The following is a 20,342-nucleotide window of genomic DNA, read 5'->3' as shown; positions in this document are numbered from 1 at the left end:
GACTCTGAAAGAAACAAGAGCTAAGATTTACGCATGCACCAGGCAATGGTCTCAGGGCTTTCCATCACTTATTTAACACTCATAACAACCCTAACAAGTAGGAACTTTTGTTACCCCCATTTTACAGAGTGAGAAACTGAGGCTCAACAAATTTGAATAACCTGCCCAAGGTCAAATAACTAGTAGTAGGTCCCGAGTCCAGCTCTAACTATGCCAGATTCTTCTTGCTTTACATCCTGGGGGTGGGGATGAGTCAGGGGAAGGCTCCTGGGGTCTGTAAGTGGCTGAGTCAAAATGTCTTTTTTTTTTTTTTTTTTTTTTGAGCCTAAGATGTCACCTTGCTCTCCCTCTACAGAAGTCTGAATTCACAAGGTAATGGAAATCCCACGTTACTGTACCCAGCTTCGTCTTTTCTTTTCTGAGGCCCCCAGATTCTCAAATCTATAGGGAAGGTCCCAGCCCCTGTGGAGATAACTAGCGTTATATCAAAACTCTGATGGGGTGCTCTGCTGTGCGTGAAATCAGCCTTTAATTCATTCCACAAACACTTAACTGGGCCTGCTGGGCCCGCAATGGTCAGGCTAGATGAAGACCCGAGGTTTATAGGGAGGGTTAAAAAACACGAAAACAAACATCGGATATTGCAGGTGTGATAAGATGGTGGAAAAAAATAATACAGGGAAACAGGATGGAGAGTGATGGGAGGGGGAGGGGAAAGGCTTGGGGGTAAGATCGAGACTGGTGGGTCCTGGGGTCAGAGGTTGAAGGTCAATGAGGCTGAAGTGAAGAGAACCAGAGTGCAGTGAAGGCACGAGGAAGGGGAGGTGGGTGGGGCCCCAGCACGTCTGTATTTGATTTACAAACACCGGAGGCCTTGGACGACTGTAACACGGTCGGACTGATGTTTGGGAAGCCCTGAGCTGGGGAGACTGCTGATGCCTAATGACAGCTGAACCAAGAAGTTTCTGCACTCTTTCCTGTTTGAAATTGCTCAACTCCACCCGGAAGCTTCCAGAAAGAGATTCTTCCTTTCTGCCACCCCCACCTTGTCAAACGAGCCCAGCTGGACAGCTGATGAGCAGATGTGAAGCAGCGGCTTCCTCTCGTGGGCAGCTCCACGAGCAGAGGGCGAGCAACTTAACATAAGCTGTGGACCACGTCCGAACCAGGACCAGGCAGACGAGACCGCCAGTGACCTCGGCCCGTTTCCTGCCTGCCCCTGGCATTTTCCCCTCTGTGTCCCAGTGGCTCGTCTCTCCCACTAACGAAGCAGCCCTCCTCCACCTCTGGCCGAAGCGTGGGAGAAGGAACGTCCATCCTTCCGGCCAGGGCAGCGCTGGGACTGGGAGCAGCGCCACTGCTGGTGCAGGAGACCCAAGAGAACGCTCGCTGATGCCCAGACACTTCAACCTGGCACAGAGGTTCACGTGTCAAGGGCGAGAGCCCTCCCATCCAGGACCTGCTGATCGAGTTAGCAGGATCAGCTCAGTGCTGAAACTGCACAGACCCTGGATGGGTGGGGATACAGGGCTCGAGGTCAGACTTTTGCACGATGCAGACATGATGCCCCACTTATGAAGAATCATTTTTCCAGCGGGGAGCACGCATGATTCCACCCAAATTAGACTTCTCCTTTTCACTGCCCATGAAAGAAAAGACCTACTGGCATGCAATTTATCGGTAGACCAGGGCTAAAACACACCTGAGGGCTCACAGGGGATGCCAGGCGAACCTCAGACAGCTTGGAAATTTGGAAAGGATTTATTTAAAACTCTCATTGAAAAGAGTTCATTTTTTTCAACTTCAAAGGCTAATAGGATAAGCCTCAGTTATCAAGAAAAGTTGCTTATGCGGGGTATCTCATTTTCCCAAGGAGCTGCTGGCCAAATGAGACATCCTCTCCGTTTGAAAATTCAATATGAGAATTTATCTTGAGGGCAGGATCTGGATCTTCCTCATCTTTCAGCCACCTTTCCTACCCCGCTTTCAGTGCCTGGCGTGGTGGCTGGTGCGTCACACATGCTGAGATATTGGAGAGATGGAGGGAGAGAGGAAGAGAGAAGGAAAAAGGAAGGGCCAGCAGAAGGGAATGCTACTGGTGTGAGGGTATTACTAGTCTCCATCGAAGCGAGGAGAGGGTACAGCTCAGTGGAAGAGCATGTACTTAGCATGCACGAGGTCTTGGGTTCAATCCCCAGTACCTCCATTAAAAAAAAGTCTCCAACAGATGTTTTAAAAATGATTTCTATTTCTTATAAATGGCATCCTCACATTTTGTGAAATGCAAAAATGTCCCTCTCTGCATTCCCTTCTTCCTTCTGCCTGCCTTCCTCCCGACGTAGGGGTGGGAGACGGGGATCTGACCAGAAGCAAATTGGACTTGCATGGATCTAGCCCGGGAACTGTGGGGGCACAAACGCCCCCTTTTATAAGCCGCCCTGCTGTCCCCTCAATGGATTTGTCACAGCCCTCAGCAGCCCCGTGGAGCGAACACAAGCACCGAGACTGGCTGGGATCAGAACGCTAATCTTCCTGGAGGAGGGACCATCCAGACTCTTGCTGGTGGAGACAGTCACAACCATTTCAAATGGTCCATTGGGTGGTTCTAACCGACTTAGGGAAAGCTTGCTCCAGGCAGCCCAAATCCCTGCTCCTTGCTCTCACCCCACTTCATAATCCACCTGAGAAGGCTCAGCCTTTCCTTACTGAGTGCAAATGGGACATTTTCAAAACCTGGCCCCTAACATCCAATTGAGGACATGTAAAGCAAACACCAGTGTGGGACCAAGCACTCTTACCTAACCCTGAACAACTCTGAACAAGAATCTGTTACACCCATTTTAAAGTTGAGAAGACTGAGCAGCTCAATCACACAGTTAGTAAGTGGCAGAGTCAGGATAACCATTCATTCATGCCTGCAAAAAACATCGCTGCCTTCCTCCTCTGTCAGGTGCTGTGCGAGGCACTGGGGGTGTACAATAAAACAGGGCAAGAATTGTTTCTTTAATCATCTATCTTACAATCATCTACCAAGGAGTTCACTGTCCAGATGGGGGTGTAACCCATCTCTTGTCCTTTCAAACATGAACATCTTTCCACTCATCTCATTGCCTCAAAACTGCCTCCTAGAAACGATCCCATCTGGATTAGAACCAGGTTCTCAGAGCCTTGGGTTGGCAAGAACCACTTTCCCTCTAGAGGCTCCTTTTGAGATCCATTCCATCAGCTAGTATTGACTAAGTACTCGCTCTGTGCCAAGCACTGTGCTCACCCTGGACGTATAAACAGTGCACAAACCAGTCACAGCCCTACCTTCAAATAGTTTGAAGTCTGGTCGGAGAGGCAGGCAGGTAAAGAGACAGACACAACACAGTATGTTATACAGAATGATCGGGACAGGCAGGGGATGGCACTTTGGATCTGAGGGGAGTCAAGGAGGGCTTCCTGGAGGAGGTGATACCTGAGCTGAGCCCAGAAGAGAAACGGGAGCTGGCAGAGGTGTGCAAGAAAGATTCAGGACAAAGCAATAGGGTGCATGAGTGGGCACATGTCCTGCTGTGGGGGTTGATGGCACAATGAAGCTGGAGCTCTGGGCATAAGGAAGGAAGTGATGAGAAGGACGGAAGGAGAGGTAAACAAGGATGGTGCAGGGTCTCACCATGAGAATGGATTTTATCTTGACAGCGGGGGGAGCCAATGAAGGGTTTCAAACAGGGAGGTGAAGGCTGGATAGCATTTTGGAAAGACCCCTTCTCCTGGCCCCCGGCAGCAGATATTTACAACCACAGGTCAGCAAAGTTCCCCTCCTGCTTCTCCTTCCCACCCTCTGTCTCTGCTCACCTCTCCCCGCATCACTGCATTAAGTGCCCCCTAAGGCTTCTTGCAAAATCGCTAAACAGAATCATTACCCTCTTTGCAGTGGGTTTGTTTCACTGACTACCTCAACCAAGCAGTGCTGTCTGATTTTGGTTCCCCTGTGGTCTCTCATTTGAGCCCATGCTTCTAGAACCATCTCCATATGCTCTCAGTGCAGGATCTCAAACACCCCTTCCCTCACTGCTGACAGCTCAGTGGGGTTGAGCTCTCTGGGCTCCAACTGAGTTAGAAAGAAAAAGGCAACAGCAGAAATGAGCCAGGGAGGTGGGGAGTGTTAACATATAAATCAGACAGAACGTTCCAGCAACATAATGAAAAATAATCAGGAAAACCCAAGAACTGTTCTCTCTGAAGAGGATACTGTAAGGAAGCTGCAGATTGATTACCCATTGGAGATGACTTCCCCGACCCCGCTCAATTCCCTGAGAAAAGAGAGCATGACCACAGAGTCCTCTTGGCTCCCAGCACCTGGGGGTGTTCTCAGAACACAGAGACCCATCTGACATCTTTCAATTCGAGAAGGGATGATGGGAGAGGGAAGCAGGTAGGGGAAGAAAAGACTGATGTCTCCGGTCCAGGATCTGGGTGAGATCAGATTCTCATCTTCTGTTCTGCCCGTCTGATTCAGGGAGAAGTAGGGGCAGCCACTACGGGGGGCTGTCCTTTGCCCACGTAACGTGGTTAAGCCTCTGGGCTCTTGAATCGGAGGGATCAGTGGGTTTGAGGCATGGATCCACCAACAGTGAGACTTTGGGCCAACTATTTATTCCTGAGGGTCTCTGTTTTCTCATCTATAAAATGGGGATAACCATAGACCCCACCTTCCCTGGTTGTTGTGAGAATTAAATGAGATCACGCATGTAAAGTACTCAGTAAAATGTCTGGCACCCTCAGTAAGCCCTCAATACACGCTGTCATCATCACCATCCTCCTCCTCACCTCTAATCCCCACCTCAGCCACCAGTAGAATTATCATCATGCCTCACATACAATTGTAATTGGGCCCAAAGTTTTGCTTATAATAGGTAAAAATGCACAGAAGGGACCATTAATTCCCGCGATGATTATTGCAAACGCTAAGTGTTTCTATTAACGGAAAAGTAAGTTCAGGCTTCAAGCTGGTGATCTCCAAAATGCACGCTCATAATTATATCCTGCCAATATCCTGCCTGTTGTACACATTCCTGAAGCTTCCAGGAACTTCGCAGCAGCTGCAACACCAGCTCATCATTTCCCCAGTTTTTCAAGAGCTGGGGAAATGAGTGTGCCCAGTGGCTCAAACCAACCACGGCTAACTTCATGCTTTTATCTCCTCGTCATCCGTGGCTGGAGCCATGTTGCAAAAACCGGAAAATTTCAGATAAGACATTGTATTTTGATGCAAGGATACAGGCTAGGGGGACGTACAGGGCAAGAAGGGAACCAAAGAGTACATGGAATCCAAGTGAAAAGATCCAATAACAGAGCAAAACCAGATAAAGAAGTGCGTGGAAATGAGCAAAGTGACTGGTTCCGTGAAAAGAATTATGTGTAACACGTCCAGCCAGGCTCCCGCGGGCAGGAGGGGAGGGGACCTGTGCACAGTGCATTAAAACACCAGAATACATTGGAAACTTTCTGCTGGTTTCCAAACATCACTCCTCACCTTTCCAGGGAAATGATTACAGGTCTCACGCCTACAGCAGTGGGCAGTGACCTTAATTGGAGCCTGTGAAAGTTTCTACTAGCATAGACCTGCCTCGACCAACCTCGGTCACCCAGGGCATGGGACTTCAGTGCTCAACCCAGGAAAGTCCCAGGCAAGTTGATAAGTCGGATCACTCTATTGACCATTTGAGGAATGGCACTCTAATACTGGCATCTACAACTGAATGATGGGTACACAGCCCCACTGGTTGGGAGTGAGGGATTTATTAAATAAAACAGCGGTTCTCCTCCAAGGGCAATTTTGCCCCCACCCTCCCCAGGGATGTTGGGCAATGTCTGGAGACATTTTTAACTGTCACAACTGAGAGTGGAGTTGGCGAGGGGTGGGGAGGAGGTGGCTACTGGCATCTAGTGAGTGGAGGCAATGCTTCTAAACAGCCTCACCCTCAAAAAAACTAAGCCATATCATCCTATATCATATGATCCTATGACTTACCACATGATCCAGCAATCCCACTCCTGGGCACGTATCTGGAGGGAACTCAAACTGGAAAAGATACATGCACCCCAATGTTCATAGCAGCACTATATACAATAGCCAAGACACAGAAACAACCTAAATGTCCATCGACAGATGACTAGATAAAGAAGTTGTGGTGTATATATATACAATGGAATACTACTCAGCCATAGAAAAGAATAAAATAATGCCATTTGCAGCAACATAGATGGATCTGGAGATCATCATTCTAAGTGAAATAAGCAAGAAAGGGAAAGAAAAAAGAAGACACTAATGAACTTATCTACAAAACAGAAACAGACTCACAGACATAGTAAACAAACTCATGGTTACCAGGGAGAAAGCAGGTGGGAAGGGATAAAGTGGGAGTTTGAGATGTGCAAATACTAACTACTATATATAAAATAGATAAAAAATAAATTTCTTCTGGATAGCACAGGGAACTATATTCAATATCTTGTGATAACCTATAATGAAAAAGAATATGAAAACAAATATATGTATGTGTATGTATGACTGAAACATTATTGTGTACACCAGAAATTGACACATTGTAACTGACTATACTTCAATTAAAAATAAATAAATAGATAAACATCCTTCAACACGCAGGATGGCTCCCACCACCGAGAATTATCTAGCTTAAAATGTCAATAGCGCCAAGGTTGAGAACCCCTGATAGAAGCCCTTTAACAGGTCTTCCAAGAAGCTGGGTGGTTCCGAAAATCCCCAAAGAAAAACGGAGAATAGGAACTACAGAAAAGTAGGAAATGGGCTTACTCTTCCAGAACTTCGACCTTGCTTAAACCCATGGAGGTGATGTGGCGAGTATTTTTTTTCTTTTCATATTTCATATATTTTAATAGAGAATCCACTCCTGCAATGAAATAAACGCTGAACAACTTATTGAAAGGTTCTGATTTGAAGGAATTCCCAAATCAAGACTGTGATTAGGGCACTCACATGTCTTCTCACATTGAAGGAACATATTAGCTTCCTGTGACATCAGAGAGGCTTAGTAACTTTACCAGAGTCACACAGCTAGGAAGCGGCAAAGCCAGGACCTGCCCCCTCTAACTCCAGAGTTTGGATCTTGTAGTTGCTTTGCCGTCTTAAGTTCAGTTCCCTAGAAGCAGATTCTGAGATGGGTCTACTTGCAAGTGATTTGTAAAAGGGAGTTTTCCAGAATATTCCTCAGCCAGATCGGAAATGGCAGAGGAGCTAAGCAAGGACATGGTTCCAGGAGACTCTAGTCTCAGCCTGATCCCGCAGAGGACTCTGGAGTGTGAACTGCACTGTAGAGTCCGTCTGCCTTGAGACAAGGAGCTGGCCTTTCGCACGCCTGTACGGGTTAGCCCCTGGCTCTGAGCCACCTGCGGTTGGGGGCTAACTCCCAGGCACCTCTGGGTGAGAAGCTGCCATCAGTCACCCAAGGGCAAGCCTCCGGAGAAGGTCTCAGGTACAAGCTGTTAGCACAGCACCCCAAAACGAGGTCATTGGGACATGAGCAGGACACCAAGACACACATGGGCTAGCTAGGGCTGTGCCACTAATTTGATCATCCTGTCTTCAATGCAGAGGAGTGAGTACTCCGTGGTCCGAGAGGAAAGTAAGTCAAACATCTGCAAAGTGTTCTCATATCCATACCCTTCCCACCTCAGGCCCTAAGAGCAGGCGGCTCTGGGAACATCAGAAGTCCTGGCTTCTGCTCCCCGCTCTTCCACCCAGAGGAAGGGCCATCCCATCACCACATTCTCCTCCCCCAGGGCCTTGTCCTCACAAGTGAGCCGCTCCAGCGTGAGGGGAGCTCTGGAGTCCAAGACTGCCTTCCCCGGCATGCGGCCGGATGGGCAGTGAGCGGAGCCCCACACGGGCCTGGGGCCCCGGGACGCAGCAGCATGAGTCACGGCAGCAGGACCGGTACTGCGGCTGCAAAGCCGGACCGATCTCCTCTCCTCTCCGGTCCCTGCCTGCAAAGTGTGCTCAAACTCCTTTAAGTCCTGACCCAAGCTTTTGCTCATGCTGTTTCCTCAGCCCAGAACACTCACACTCCCTGCAAAAATGCAAAAACTGCAGGCAGGGTGGAGGGATTTCCAAGGAACCAGACCTCAGCTCGGCAGAAAAATGTGGAAGGACCCCGAGAAGGAGGAAGGATGCAGGTAAGGCAGGACTGAGGCCCGGGAAATCCATCAGCATCTTACTTTTGCAGAAGCAAACTTCAGCCAGCTGAGTCCACAGTTATCAGACAATATGTGGATTGTGCTGACGATCCAGCCACTTAGAACTAAACTCCATTCCGTGCTCATGAACTTATTAGATGAAGACGCCTCATTTTAGATAACTGCAAATTGCTTTCTGAGCATAATTTCCTATTAGTTCATTAATCTCTCTATTCAGAATGCCGACAAGACAGCTGATGATAATTCCGGAGGAAGTGGGCACTGAACCAAAGCAGGAGGGAAAGGGGCTAGACATTCAGAAGTATCCTGGCTCACTGGGTGGAGGGTACCCCAAAATTAATTCAGTCAGTGACAGCATGAGCTCTCATTTATTAAGCTCTTATAATGGGCCAGGTACTAGGCTAAGCATGTTCCCTTATTTAATCTCAGTTGTTTTTTTTTTTAAAACAATCTAGTAAGGTGAATATTATTTTCTTCTTTCCATAGAGGAAGAAAGTGAGGCTCAGAAATAATGAAAGTGTTAGTGGCACAGTCAGGATTTAAATATGTGTGTGTGTGTGTGTGTGTATGTGTGAGAACTGCAGCCTGGGTTCCTAATCACACCTTATCTTTTTGACTCAGCACATAAATATTTACTGGATGAATTTACTGGAGGGACGAGGATGAAAAAGATTCACGTCTACGGAGTGAGGTCAAGGGATGTAACAGCAGAAGAGCCTGAAAAGTAATCAGCAAAGATGGACCAACTTTCAAAAGAAAAAAAACAAAAAAACTCACACGCTGCAATGTCAGGCTGGAAAAAAAAGATTTTGTCGAACTGCTGCTTTTATGTAGAGCAGTGATTCTCACACTGTGGTCCCAGGACCAGCGGCAATCAGCATCACCTGGGAACTTGTGAGAGATGCACATTCTGGGGCACCACCTGAGACGTGCTGAATTGGAGACTCCGGCCAGAGGGGGCGGGGGTTCAGGAATCTCGTGTTTTAATACACCTTCCAGGGGATTCTGATACACACTCACATTTGAGACCCATAATCTAGAAAAATAAAATCAGCTCTGCAAGGGAATTTGGAGCTGTTAAGAGTAGTGTTTCTCAAACTGAATGTGCACAAGAATCACCAGGACCATCTTAACTTGCAGATTCTGCTGCAGCAGGTCTGGGGTGGAGCTGAGAGTCTGCCTCTCTGACCGGCTCCCACGTGACGCTGATGCTGCCGGTCCAGGGACCACACATTGAGTACCATGGGTCAAAGCCAACCTCTGTCACCCAGGGAGTTTCTGTCAGTAACAGAACCAGAACTGCTCTAGGCTAAGAAAAAAAAAAAAAAAGAAACAAAGAAAAGGAAAAAGAATCATTACCTTTGCGACAGATTCAAACCCAAGCCTCTGGAAAGGACCTGCAGCACACACTACTTCCCCCCCCCCCCCAAGTTCTCACTCAGATATAAGACATTTCCTGAGCCCTTTAATGAAAATTACAGCCCCTTCCCTGGCCCTATCTCCCTCCTCCGTTTCATTCTTCAACTTAGTACTTAAGCACCATCTGAACAGATGACCTATTTCAGTGATTTACTCGGTTTACTGTCTGTCCCCCTCCATCTCCATCCCCCACCAGCATATAAGTTCCATGAGGGCAGGGATTCCGTCTGTTTCACTCAGTGTGATTTCCCCCATGTCTAGAACAGTGCCTGGCGCTTTGGACGTGCTCAACAAATGTGAGTCGAGTAAATGAACAAACAGTTCTGCCCATTTTTTCTAAGAAGCTCCCCCTCCATCCTCCATGCTGCCTCTCTGAAACTTCACCTGTTCCTGCTTTTATGCGCACACTGCAGTCTTACTGAAATTCATTTCCCTCCAGGTGTGTCTTCCCCTAAACTCCTTGACAGTGGGGTCTGTGTGTTACCTTTTTCTGTCTTTCATCTGACCCTTCCCTCCAAAATTTTGCCCATCTTTGAAAACACATATAAACAGTCATCCGTCCTCACTGTAACTAATGTGAAACCCGCAGAATTTCATTCATGGAAGAGTAAGGTCAAACTTCAGCTGCTGGTATCGGTAATGCACACTCATAGTCTGCCTCTTAGAATTCCAGGAGCCATTTTTGCACAAGGTGGAGAGGGGAGAAACGTTCTTTGAGAAAACGTTGCCATCTGGGGCAGGGACATTTCACCGACTCCTTCCAGCAGCCCCTGTGCGGGGCGCTAACATCACGCCCACTTTGCAGGTCAGGAAACTGAGCCCAGGGATGACGGGTCCCTTGCTCAAGCTCACACAGGCAGTTCAGCAATGGAGCTGGGACTCCAACTCAGTTCTGGCTGCTCTCAAAACCTGTTTCTTGCAGCCACCTCTCCCCTCCAGGTCCCTGTCCCTCCCCCAGCCCTTGGCAGGGTCTGAGGCCTTGCTCATGACTTCCAGAACAGAGAGCAAGAATGAAGGCTACCTCTGACTTCTGCCTTGAGCGCTGAAAATTAAAACGGCTCAGGAAGTGTTCAGCCTCACTGACTCCTGGCTGCATCCCTGTCACCTAATTACCTGACTTCAAAGCCTCCGCTTGGCAGGTGTGAGGATGTGAGAGCCGCCGTTTCCCCTCAGAACACGGGGTGACTGCACACCAGTGAGGCAGGCCCCCGGAGCAGCTGGGTAACGGGGAAATGAGACAGAACTTCAAGTTGGACCCGAGGGCCCGGCTTGGTGCGTCTCAAAGTCAGAAAGACCAGGGGCTGCCATCCTGAGGACTCACCTCAGAGCCTGGGTCTATAAAGGACCAAGGTGGGGACGTGAGCTCCAAACACTCATGCTCGGTAATCACTGCCCAGCTCCCATCTTGTGCCATGAAGCTTAAGGCTCCTCAGGGGCTGGATCTAATTAATCCTCCCCACGACTCCAGGAGGGAAGGGCTCCCAGCCTCGCCTTACTACTGAGACATCTAGGCTGCAGGGAGAGTAAGAACGTGCCCCTACCGGTCCCCTCCTCCATCACGGGGCAGGCAAGTGGGGAGGCCTGGAGGAGCCCAAATGAGAGCTCCCAGCCTGGGCTGGACAAGGAAGAGCAAGGCTAGACGGGAAAGAAGGGCTCCTCCAATTTTTCTAACTAAGTGGCTTTTATAAAGCAATCAGACGTGCACTCATTCATAACCCCAAGGTACAGCTGAATGCTATTGACTATTTTACAGTAATTGGGCCAAAGAGGGCATTTAATACAAGTTTACGGAAGGAAAGAGGATGGCTAGACAGAAAGGCATTTATGACCTTTGACAGAAGACAGAACTCTAAGCCTGGCACCGGGCTGTGTCCTTTAGTGCTGATTTTCTCAAGGCTCACCACCACGTTGGGCAGGAATGATAGTTATTCCTTTTGTGCAGATGATAAGACGAGCAACAGACATGTGAGGGGACTCGCCCGAGGTCACCGGGCTAGAAGTGGCAGGACCAGGATGTACGTGCATCTCAGTTTGACTCTGGGGCCCAGGCTGGGCATCAGGGTTTCCCTGCATCCCTCTCTGTTGCCATTTGTGACCTGGGTCCACAACCTGGGTGGATGTCAGGGGAAGGCGGGGACTTGTCTGGTCTAGTCTTCTCACTGCCTTCAAGACCGACATGATGCCACAGAAAGGACAGGAGTTAGGGGGCCAGAGTCTAAGTCCTGACTGCCACTTCCTAGCTATGTGACCTCAGGCAGGTGACTTATCCTTGTTGGGACTCAGCTTTCATATCTGTAAAATGGAAAGAATCAGAACACATTCCTCCACCCCCCAGAGAAGCACCACAAGAAGAAAAAATAAAGGAGAAAAGGCCTTTGCAAACTCTAACTCAGGGATCAGTCAAAGCCAGCTGCAGCACATTTTTTGTAAAAAAAAAAATTTTTTTTTAAAGATTTTATTGGAATAAATAAATTCTGTCATGCTCGTTTATTTATATATTGTCTATGGCTGCTTTTGAGCCACATAGCAGGGTTGAGTGGTTGTAACAGAGACCCCACGGCCCTGTAAAGCCTAAAATACTTACTATCTGGTCAGCTAGAGAAAAAGCTTGCCAACCCCGATTTCAGATGCTGTGAAAATGCCAGTTCCTTCTGTGCCTCCACAGACAGCATTATACATTTCCAGCATCACCCATCAGCACTGGTTCTTCTTCACAACTGTCCTCCTCAACCCCTTACCCAAGGGTAGAGGTTCATTTAAGACCTATTTCTGGAAAATACATACATATATATATATATATATACACATATACACACACACACACACACACATATATATACACATATATAACTGAATCACTACGCTGTACACCAGAAATTAACCCAACATTGTAAACCAACTATACTTCAATTAAAAAAAAAAGACCTATTTCTGAAAAATAGAGCAAGCCACTCTCCGGAGGGTCAAGAAACCGAAGTCCCATAAACTATTTCAGAGCCCGGGATGGCTCCTGCTGACACCAGGCACCATGAAAAGGTGCCTCCAGGAATAGCACTTACTTGCAGTTTTTACACTTGAGGCCGAAAAGCATCCCCTTCCCACAGACTGTGCACGTCTGAGACATCCAGTACTTCGTGGAAAACCTGTGGGAAAGAGACAGAAAGTGTTCAAGGCCAAGGTGATGGTGACTGACCTATCTCTAGAAGGATGACCACATGAACCCTGGCTTCCAGCCCCGCTTCTTCCAAGATAGGTGACTTAGTTGAATTGCTTATACCAATGGAGCCTCAGTCTCCTTATCTGTAAAGTGGGGATAAAAACAGCATCGACCTCATAGGTTGTTCAGAGGATTAAACAAGGTCATCCATATCAAGGGCTTCATGCAGCACCTGGCACACAAGAAGAACTCACTGAATTGGCTTGTGGCTGTATTATTACCCAAACATTCACAACAGTCATTCAGTCATTCAGCAAACACTGCCTGGTGGCCTACTGCACCAGGTTCACTTCTAGGACAGAGAAATGGATGGGGCTGGAACTATCCTCAGAGAACCACGAAGCAAGATGCACCTCCCCCCCAGAGTCTGTTCCCCATCACTGCTAGTTACACCACCTGGAGAGCTTCAAGAGGGTGTGCCCCCCAAAAAGTGGAGACCCCAAACTTTAGCAGGAGAAAAGAAGTCCCTAAAATGAAAGCCCTTTTCAGATCATCAGCTCATCTTCCTCCCCAGCCACCACCACTTGCTGCAAACATAAGGCAGTTTAGAGGTTTCTGATATACAGCTAGAAACCAGCGGGAACAGAGATACATTAGATTAACTTCTGGGCCCCCTGCTGCTGCCAGGGTGCTGTCTTCCCCAGGAGATATCCGGCAGCAGCAGGGCTGGACCCAAGAAAAGTATGGAAGGTTGCCAGGTCACAGTTAATTTTCATTTTCAATTTTTGTCACCTTCAGCAGGAGTTGTATCTAATCTCCACTGCCTCACAGTGTCAAAGTGAAAATTGGAAGTGATTATGTAACTCGGTGCTTGAGAATTTTGAGGGCAAGTCTGTATCCCTCTGCTGTACCATCTTGCCTGATTTGGGTCAGTCACTCTCCAAACAGAATGAGCCGCAGCCCAAAGCCTCCATATCTAAGCAAATAGCAATATTCTGAACAGAGATTTCTTGGGGCCAAGAAAATTCCCTTCCCAGTTTTAGACTAGGGGTTGGTTAAGCCCCTTTCTGTCCCTTCAGCAGGGCCAGTGAGTTTGGCAGGACCTATTCTGCAGGATTTGGCAGCTCTAGGGAACGGCGAATGGGCTCACGTTCCACCCACCGGCCAGCAGTGTGGGAACTAAGCAGGCAGCACCAGTGGCAGGTGGGAGTTCCCTCTCTTTTCCGGCCCTCCCCCATCCTCAGGATCAGCAATCCCTCTTCCTAAGCTGTGGTTAAGGTGGCTCTGAGGACAGCGGATGGTATTGAGATTTTCATTTCATTTTTTCACCAGGGCTGGGGATGTATCCAGGTCTCTCCCTCCTGGCATGGAGCCCAGGGAGAAACACAAGGTGAGACTGGAGAGTAACAGGGCATCCCAAGTGCCAGCTCCTGGAAAATGTTCCCGATGCTAAAGATCATTAGATCGTTTTCCTCCTCTGGGCATCAGCATTTGAATCTGAGGTACCACCAGGTCTAACGTTAGGGTACTTGAGTCTGCTGGTGGGGCTGAGCCAGGGTTGTGGCCAATTCAGGGATGGAGCTGAGCCAGGGGTGTGGCCAATCCAAGGGTGGAGGTGAACCAGGGGTGTGGCCAACCCAGGGGTGGAGCTGAGCCAGGGTTGTGGCCAATCCAGGGGTGGATCTGAGCCAGGGGTGTGGCCAATCCAGGGGTGGAGCTGAGTCAGGGGTGTGGCCTATCCAGGGGTGGAGCTAGCCAAGGGTGTGGCCTATCCAGGGGTGGATCTAGCCAGGGCGCAGTGTGTAAGCAAATAAAAAAAAAGGCCCTTCTTTTTGATGCCTTTTGCTGTTTCTCACCGCCTGACCACTGATGAATCTATCGCGTATTTCTCATGGCTTCCTCCACCGTTTTTTCATTTGTGTCTTAACAACTATCCTGTCAACAGAAATCTGTTGACGAGAGGCCATTCCGGGAGAGTGTGCCCATTCCTGCCTCACCCCGGGTTATGGTGACGTGTCTGCCCCTGGTTTGGCCCCACCGTTATAGCCCTGATCCTCCGGTGCTGTCATGGTCTGTTAACCATCTGTCCCTCCATTAGACCACGAGCTCCCCAAGGGTGAAAGTCTTAGGACGTGCTCAGTGCTGCAGCCCTGGTACAGATAACTCTATAAATACTAGTGGAAAGAAACCATGAATGAGTGAACTCTCAGCTGGTCACAGGGACCTCAGTGCAAAGAAAGCTCTCAGCAGCAGTGTCAAAAGATCATAAAGTACTGGGCTTAATTGGCTTGTACAGCCATCACTTAACCATCCAGGGCCTCAGTTTCCCTATCTGTCAAATGGATGTGACCACACTTGTGCTACCTACCCCACTGAGTGTGTGAACAGATTGCGAGGCTAATGAGATAAAATATGGAAAGTTAAATTTGGAAAGTTAATTTCTTATAAGAGCTGACTTAGTAGACAGAAATCTCCCTCCTGAAAAGGGCAGGGATACCCCTGGAGAGGTTGCCCCGTGCACCCAACAGGGCTGGAGCCCTGGGCTGACCAGAAGGTGAGCATCTGAGTTCAGCCTGCAATCTTGTGTCTTCTGGGGGGGGGGGGAGACCCAAAATTAGAACAAGCATTGGTCTTAATATTGATACCATTTATTGAGTGGTTATTATGTGCCAAGCCCTTTGATTAGCACGTTAATATATTATTTCATTTAATCCTCACAACCACCCTAGGAGTAGGCAGAATTATCTGATGAGAAAATGGAGCCTCAGGGAGGTTAAGTAACTTCCTCAAGGTTGCAAAGCTTTACTAGCTGGGATTGGAATACAAGTCAGTCTGACTCCAAAGCCCTGGCTTTTAACTGCTATGTGTTATTTTATAAGAGCCAGGTTAATAAGAAGCAGACATCGCAGTCCCCTGCCACACTGAGGTTCAGCCTGGCAGAGGAGAAAAGAGCCTGGTGATGGAGGAGCTGGGGCAACCCAGCCCATACCCACCCTGAGGCCAGAGTCCCCCAGCCCTCACCGTGCTGGGAGGTGGGCCCCAGTGCACACAGAAATCCAGCCTACCTGTGCTTGATGGAATTGCCAAGGTCTCTGCGAGGGATCTGCGGGGACCATCGCGGTACTGACAGTGTGTCTGCAGGGAGAGAAGAGGAGAAGACCTCGTTAGGCAGAGAATCAGAGGCGGGGCTGGGCTCCCACCACGCCGAGGAAGGAAGAGGGAGGTTCGCCAGCCTCAGGAAGGACACTGGCTGTCATCATTTGTTAAACCAAAGCCAAATGGAACACTGGTTTAGCTTGTGTTACCTCAGCTTATGCAAGGTCTCTTGGGTGGGGCTTCCAGGCAGTGCCTTGAAGGAAACCAGTTGTGGGGAGAATAAAATTGAGCATGGCTTCCATTTACTGAGTGCTTACTGTGTGCCAGGCATGGGCTATGTGACTCACATGTCTTTGCTCGCTACAGCCTAAGACAACTCTAGGGTTAGGGGTTGTAAGCATCCCAGCCTGACAGATGAGGAAACTGAGGCTTGGAGAGAAGTCATTTGCTCAAGGTCACATACCTGATAAGACTGCACAGCAGCTGCAAATCCAGGCTTAAGGGACTTATAAATGTGCCTGCAAAGTTTGAACTCTGTAGATTCCAAATGCTGGTCATTCAAGTACCACTTCCCTAATTTTTGTCGTGCCCCTGTACAACCCATGAAATTAATTCCTTAATATTTTAATTTGACTTATTTTGGTTTACTTGTTTAAATACATTTATTTTCAAAGCAAACTCTATATGGAAAACCATTACCACTTTCTGTATATTATAAGTAACTATTTAAAATATTCTAACCATGTACCATGTAAACTCATGCTAGAATAAGTGGATGGGTTGATGAATGGATGGATGAGTGGATGGATGAATGGATAGATGGATGGGTAGATGGATTGGTAGGTGGGTGGATGGGTGGGTGAGTGAATGGATGGATGGATGAATGGATGGATGGCTAGATGAACGTTTGCATAGGTGGGTGGATGGACAGAAGAGTCAGTAGATGGACAGATGGGGAGGTGGGTGGATGGATTGGTAGGTGGGTGGGTGGATGGATGGATGAATGTTTGGATAGTTGGGTGGCTAGATGGTTGGATAGGTGGGTGAATGGACAAATGGACTGCCAGATGGACAGGTGGGTAGGTGGGTGGCTGGATTATTACGTGGGTGGATGGATGTATGGATGGATAGATAGATGGACAGATAAGTTGATGGATGAATGAGAATGAGGAAGGAAAAATAAATCACACAGACATCAGACTGGGTACTTGTTCCCATCTAGTCTTTTCTTTTATGCCTTAGGCTACATCCTAGTGGCCTACACAATCACTCCACCACTGACTGAGTTCCAGGATTCCTTCCACAGCCTCTGGGCACCAGCCCCCACCTTCGCCCCACTGCCTGGTTGCCTGCATTCACCCTCCTCGCAGACCTGGCAGGCCCCAGAGAGGTGTGAAACAACAGCAGAAATGGACTAGAGCTGCCCGTGAAACCTTCACCAGCTGGGGGAGAGAAGAAGGAAGTGGCTGACCCACACGCCAGCTCTCATTTCTCAGGCCAGATGGATGGAGCCAGCTCCCTGCTTTCAGAGCTGCAAATGCACGCCTCATCTTTCACAGCAATTGTGATGGCGTGGCACACTCATCGTGGAGCTGGGCATGTCTGAACCGATCAGGGAGCATTTAACCCCAAACCATTCACTCCTCTCTCCGGTCCAATAACACTGTCGACAGCCATCTGAAAGCTGTTTCCAGAAACCCCAATTCTGCCCTTATAAAGCTGGGATCATTTCTGGGAGAACTAATGATTTCCCCAACCCCAAAGGACAGAGAAAACTCAAGAGGGAGACAGCATGACATATCAATCAGAATCATAGCCAGTGGAATTTCCTCTAGGTTAACTAAAAACTGTCATCAACTCCAAGCCCATTTTATTACTTGTTTCGGCTTCTGAGAGAAACAAAAAAGACAAGAAAGAAAAACAATTTAAAAAGAGAGAGAAAGAGAGCATTTTTTCCCCATTCCTATCTCCTTTGGGGACTGAAGTCTGATTTGTGAGGAAGAATGTTACCTGTTGACTCCTTAAAATGCTCTCTCCAGCGCCAGGGATGTGTAGAGGTGGAATGGTTGTGCTAGAGAGGAAGGGTTAGCACAGATACACAGCCTCCTTATGGGGAATCTCCAAAACTAGGTGTGCCAAATAGGTTTCATCTCTTGGGACATTAGTAGTGGCTGTCTAGAAAGGTGTGTTGAGAAGGAATCTGATGCTCAATATGAAAGAGCACTGAGATCGATTAGTAATGTCTGCCACGGGTGGAGAATAAGATAGTACCAACAAGTCTGCATGTATTTGCCACTCCTACAAGGACAGGGACCACACCTTAATCTTTGCATCACTGCCTCATAGCATTGCAAGCAGCTGGGATGAAATAAGTATGTAATACATGTTTGCTGAATCCAAGATTATTATAATAGGAACAGTGAATTTATTGATCACTCAGTATGTGTTAGGCATTATTCTGTGCAGTTTATACCTGGAAGCTACACCTCTACGCAGTTGGTGTTCTCATTCCCAATGCACAAAGGAAGACACAGGGGCTCAGAGAGGTGCAGTGACTTGCTAAATGTCACACAGCCAGACACCAGTAGAACCTCAAGGAGTAACTCTGTAATTGTTCACAAGTCTTCCCAAAGCATCGACATCAGCATTTTCAATCTGGGGTGCTTTTGCACCAGGGAACATTTGGCCATATTTGGAGATATTGCCAAGTAACTGGGGAGGGGGTGGGAGAGGTTCCTGTCATCTAAAGTGTAGAGACTAGAGAGGCTGCTCAAAATCCTACAATGCACAGGACAGACCCCCACATCGAAGTGCCAACCAGACTCAAACGTTAATAGCGCCAATGCTGAGAAACCCTGATCTAGATGTTTTTCACTTCTCCGGCTATCTCCCCATCCCCACCGCCCGCAAAACAAACAAACAAACAAACAAACAAAAACCAAGATGGTACTTCTGAAGCTCAACTTGGCAGAGAATAAATCCTCTTTTATTATAAGCACATTTCACTGTTAGATTCATACCCTAGTTATTCTGTTATTCTCAATTACAGCACCTTCTCAAAAAAGTAGATGTAATTAAGTTTAGTCGTTTGGTTTCATTTCCCAGTATCTGGTTGAAAGGGTGAATTTCTGTCAATTACATTCAGCGGCTGTGGCATCATTAGTCTCAAGCAATAATAACCTCCACACGGCTTCGTCCGTGGGTGTGCAGATTTGAACTCTGAGATCCTGCCTTCACTTTCTTCATTTGGATTTCATTAAACTTGCCAATGCAAGCCTTAAAGCAAAGGAAAACTGTTGAAAAGGAAAAAAATCTATGAAAATTCAGACCTTATCATAACAGAGAAGGCAAACAGCATTTACAGCAATTAAACTAATACAGAAACTTCTGTTTAACAATCAAAGCACCTATTAAGATGTCTCCACAGCTGAACAAAAGCTTCTTTCCTACTCTAATTTTCTGACAGCAAGCCATGCAGACACCGAGGCAGAACTGTAACCATCCCTGGTACCTCTGTCCCAGGGCAGAATAATAGATATTTCTTCCCAGATACTTTCATTTGCAGTGCATGGAAAGGGAAAGGGTTGGAGCGAAGGAAGGCTTTTCCCTCCCTCCACTAGATTCCACTGTTGATGCCGTCTCAAAAGTGCCTCTGCATAGAAGGGGAGAAACCAGGAGGCTTGGTCTTTGAAATCACCTTGGTAGCCAGATGGACAAACCGAAGCCACGATAGAAGAAACCAACTTTAATGAAGTATCGCATTAGGTAGAGTTTTAAAATGAAAAACCCAGGCTCTTACCTGGTGAATCTGAACTTAGTTTAACAGAGGAGTCAGGCATGGGAAAAATACTTAAAAACACTGAACAGAGACATCACATGAAAATAGGTAATGATAAAGCAAAGGAAAAGGAGGAAAGAAATAAGAATAATGATAATAAGAAAATGAGAAATAAGAAAAATAATAGATATGCTTTGTGTGGAGTGTTACCACATGCTGGCACTATTGCCAAGTAAGCTGTTTACATATCTCATCCGACCCAAATACTGCATATATATATGCATGTGATGCATTAGCTGTTATCATCAGTGCCACTTCACCACCAAGGAAATCAAGAGGTTATTAGCCCAAGGTCACACAGCAAGTAAAGGCCAGGACTAGGTTTTTATAAAAAATTCAGATCACATAGCTGGGACTCAGTAAACAATAGCCAATTTTATCCCCATTTCACAGACAAGAATACTGAGACTTATAAGCAATAAGCAAATAAGTGACTGAGTTGGAATTTGAACCATAGACAGGAACAAACTGGATGCTTCTAGCTCAGACTGTCCCCCAGACACACGGAGTTCAACCCACCCCTCCTCTACTGTCCATGCCTCCTACCTCCGCCTGGGAAAAGCAAAAGAAATAATGAGCACTGGCCTTTTTAAACTCAGAAAAGGGTTG

The 20,342-nt window shown here is 47.6% G+C and overlaps 1 protein-coding gene across 1 annotated transcript in view; it reads right to left on the bottom strand.

Annotated features, from left to right (window-relative positions):
* KSR2 (kinase suppressor of ras 2) overlaps positions 1-20,342 on the bottom strand; it is a 356,911-nt gene that overhangs the window by 66,357 nt on the left and 270,212 nt on the right. The window contains exons 6-7 of the mRNA XM_074356111.1: positions 15,865-15,934; positions 12,702-12,785 (exon numbers count right to left, since the gene is read on the bottom strand). Coding sequence (XP_074212212.1) covers positions 12,702-12,785; positions 15,865-15,934 — 154 coding nt within the window. The remainder of the gene's footprint in view (positions 1-12,701; positions 12,786-15,864; positions 15,935-20,342) is intronic.

Source organism: Camelus bactrianus, chromosome 32, assembly GCF_048773025.1.
Source record: "Camelus bactrianus isolate YW-2024 breed Bactrian camel chromosome 32, ASM4877302v1, whole genome shotgun sequence".
NCBI lineage: Eukaryota > Metazoa > Chordata > Mammalia > Artiodactyla > Camelidae > Camelus > Camelus bactrianus.
The sequence above is the reverse complement of the archived record's forward strand: the minus strand, read 5'-3'. Positions and strand labels throughout refer to the sequence as shown.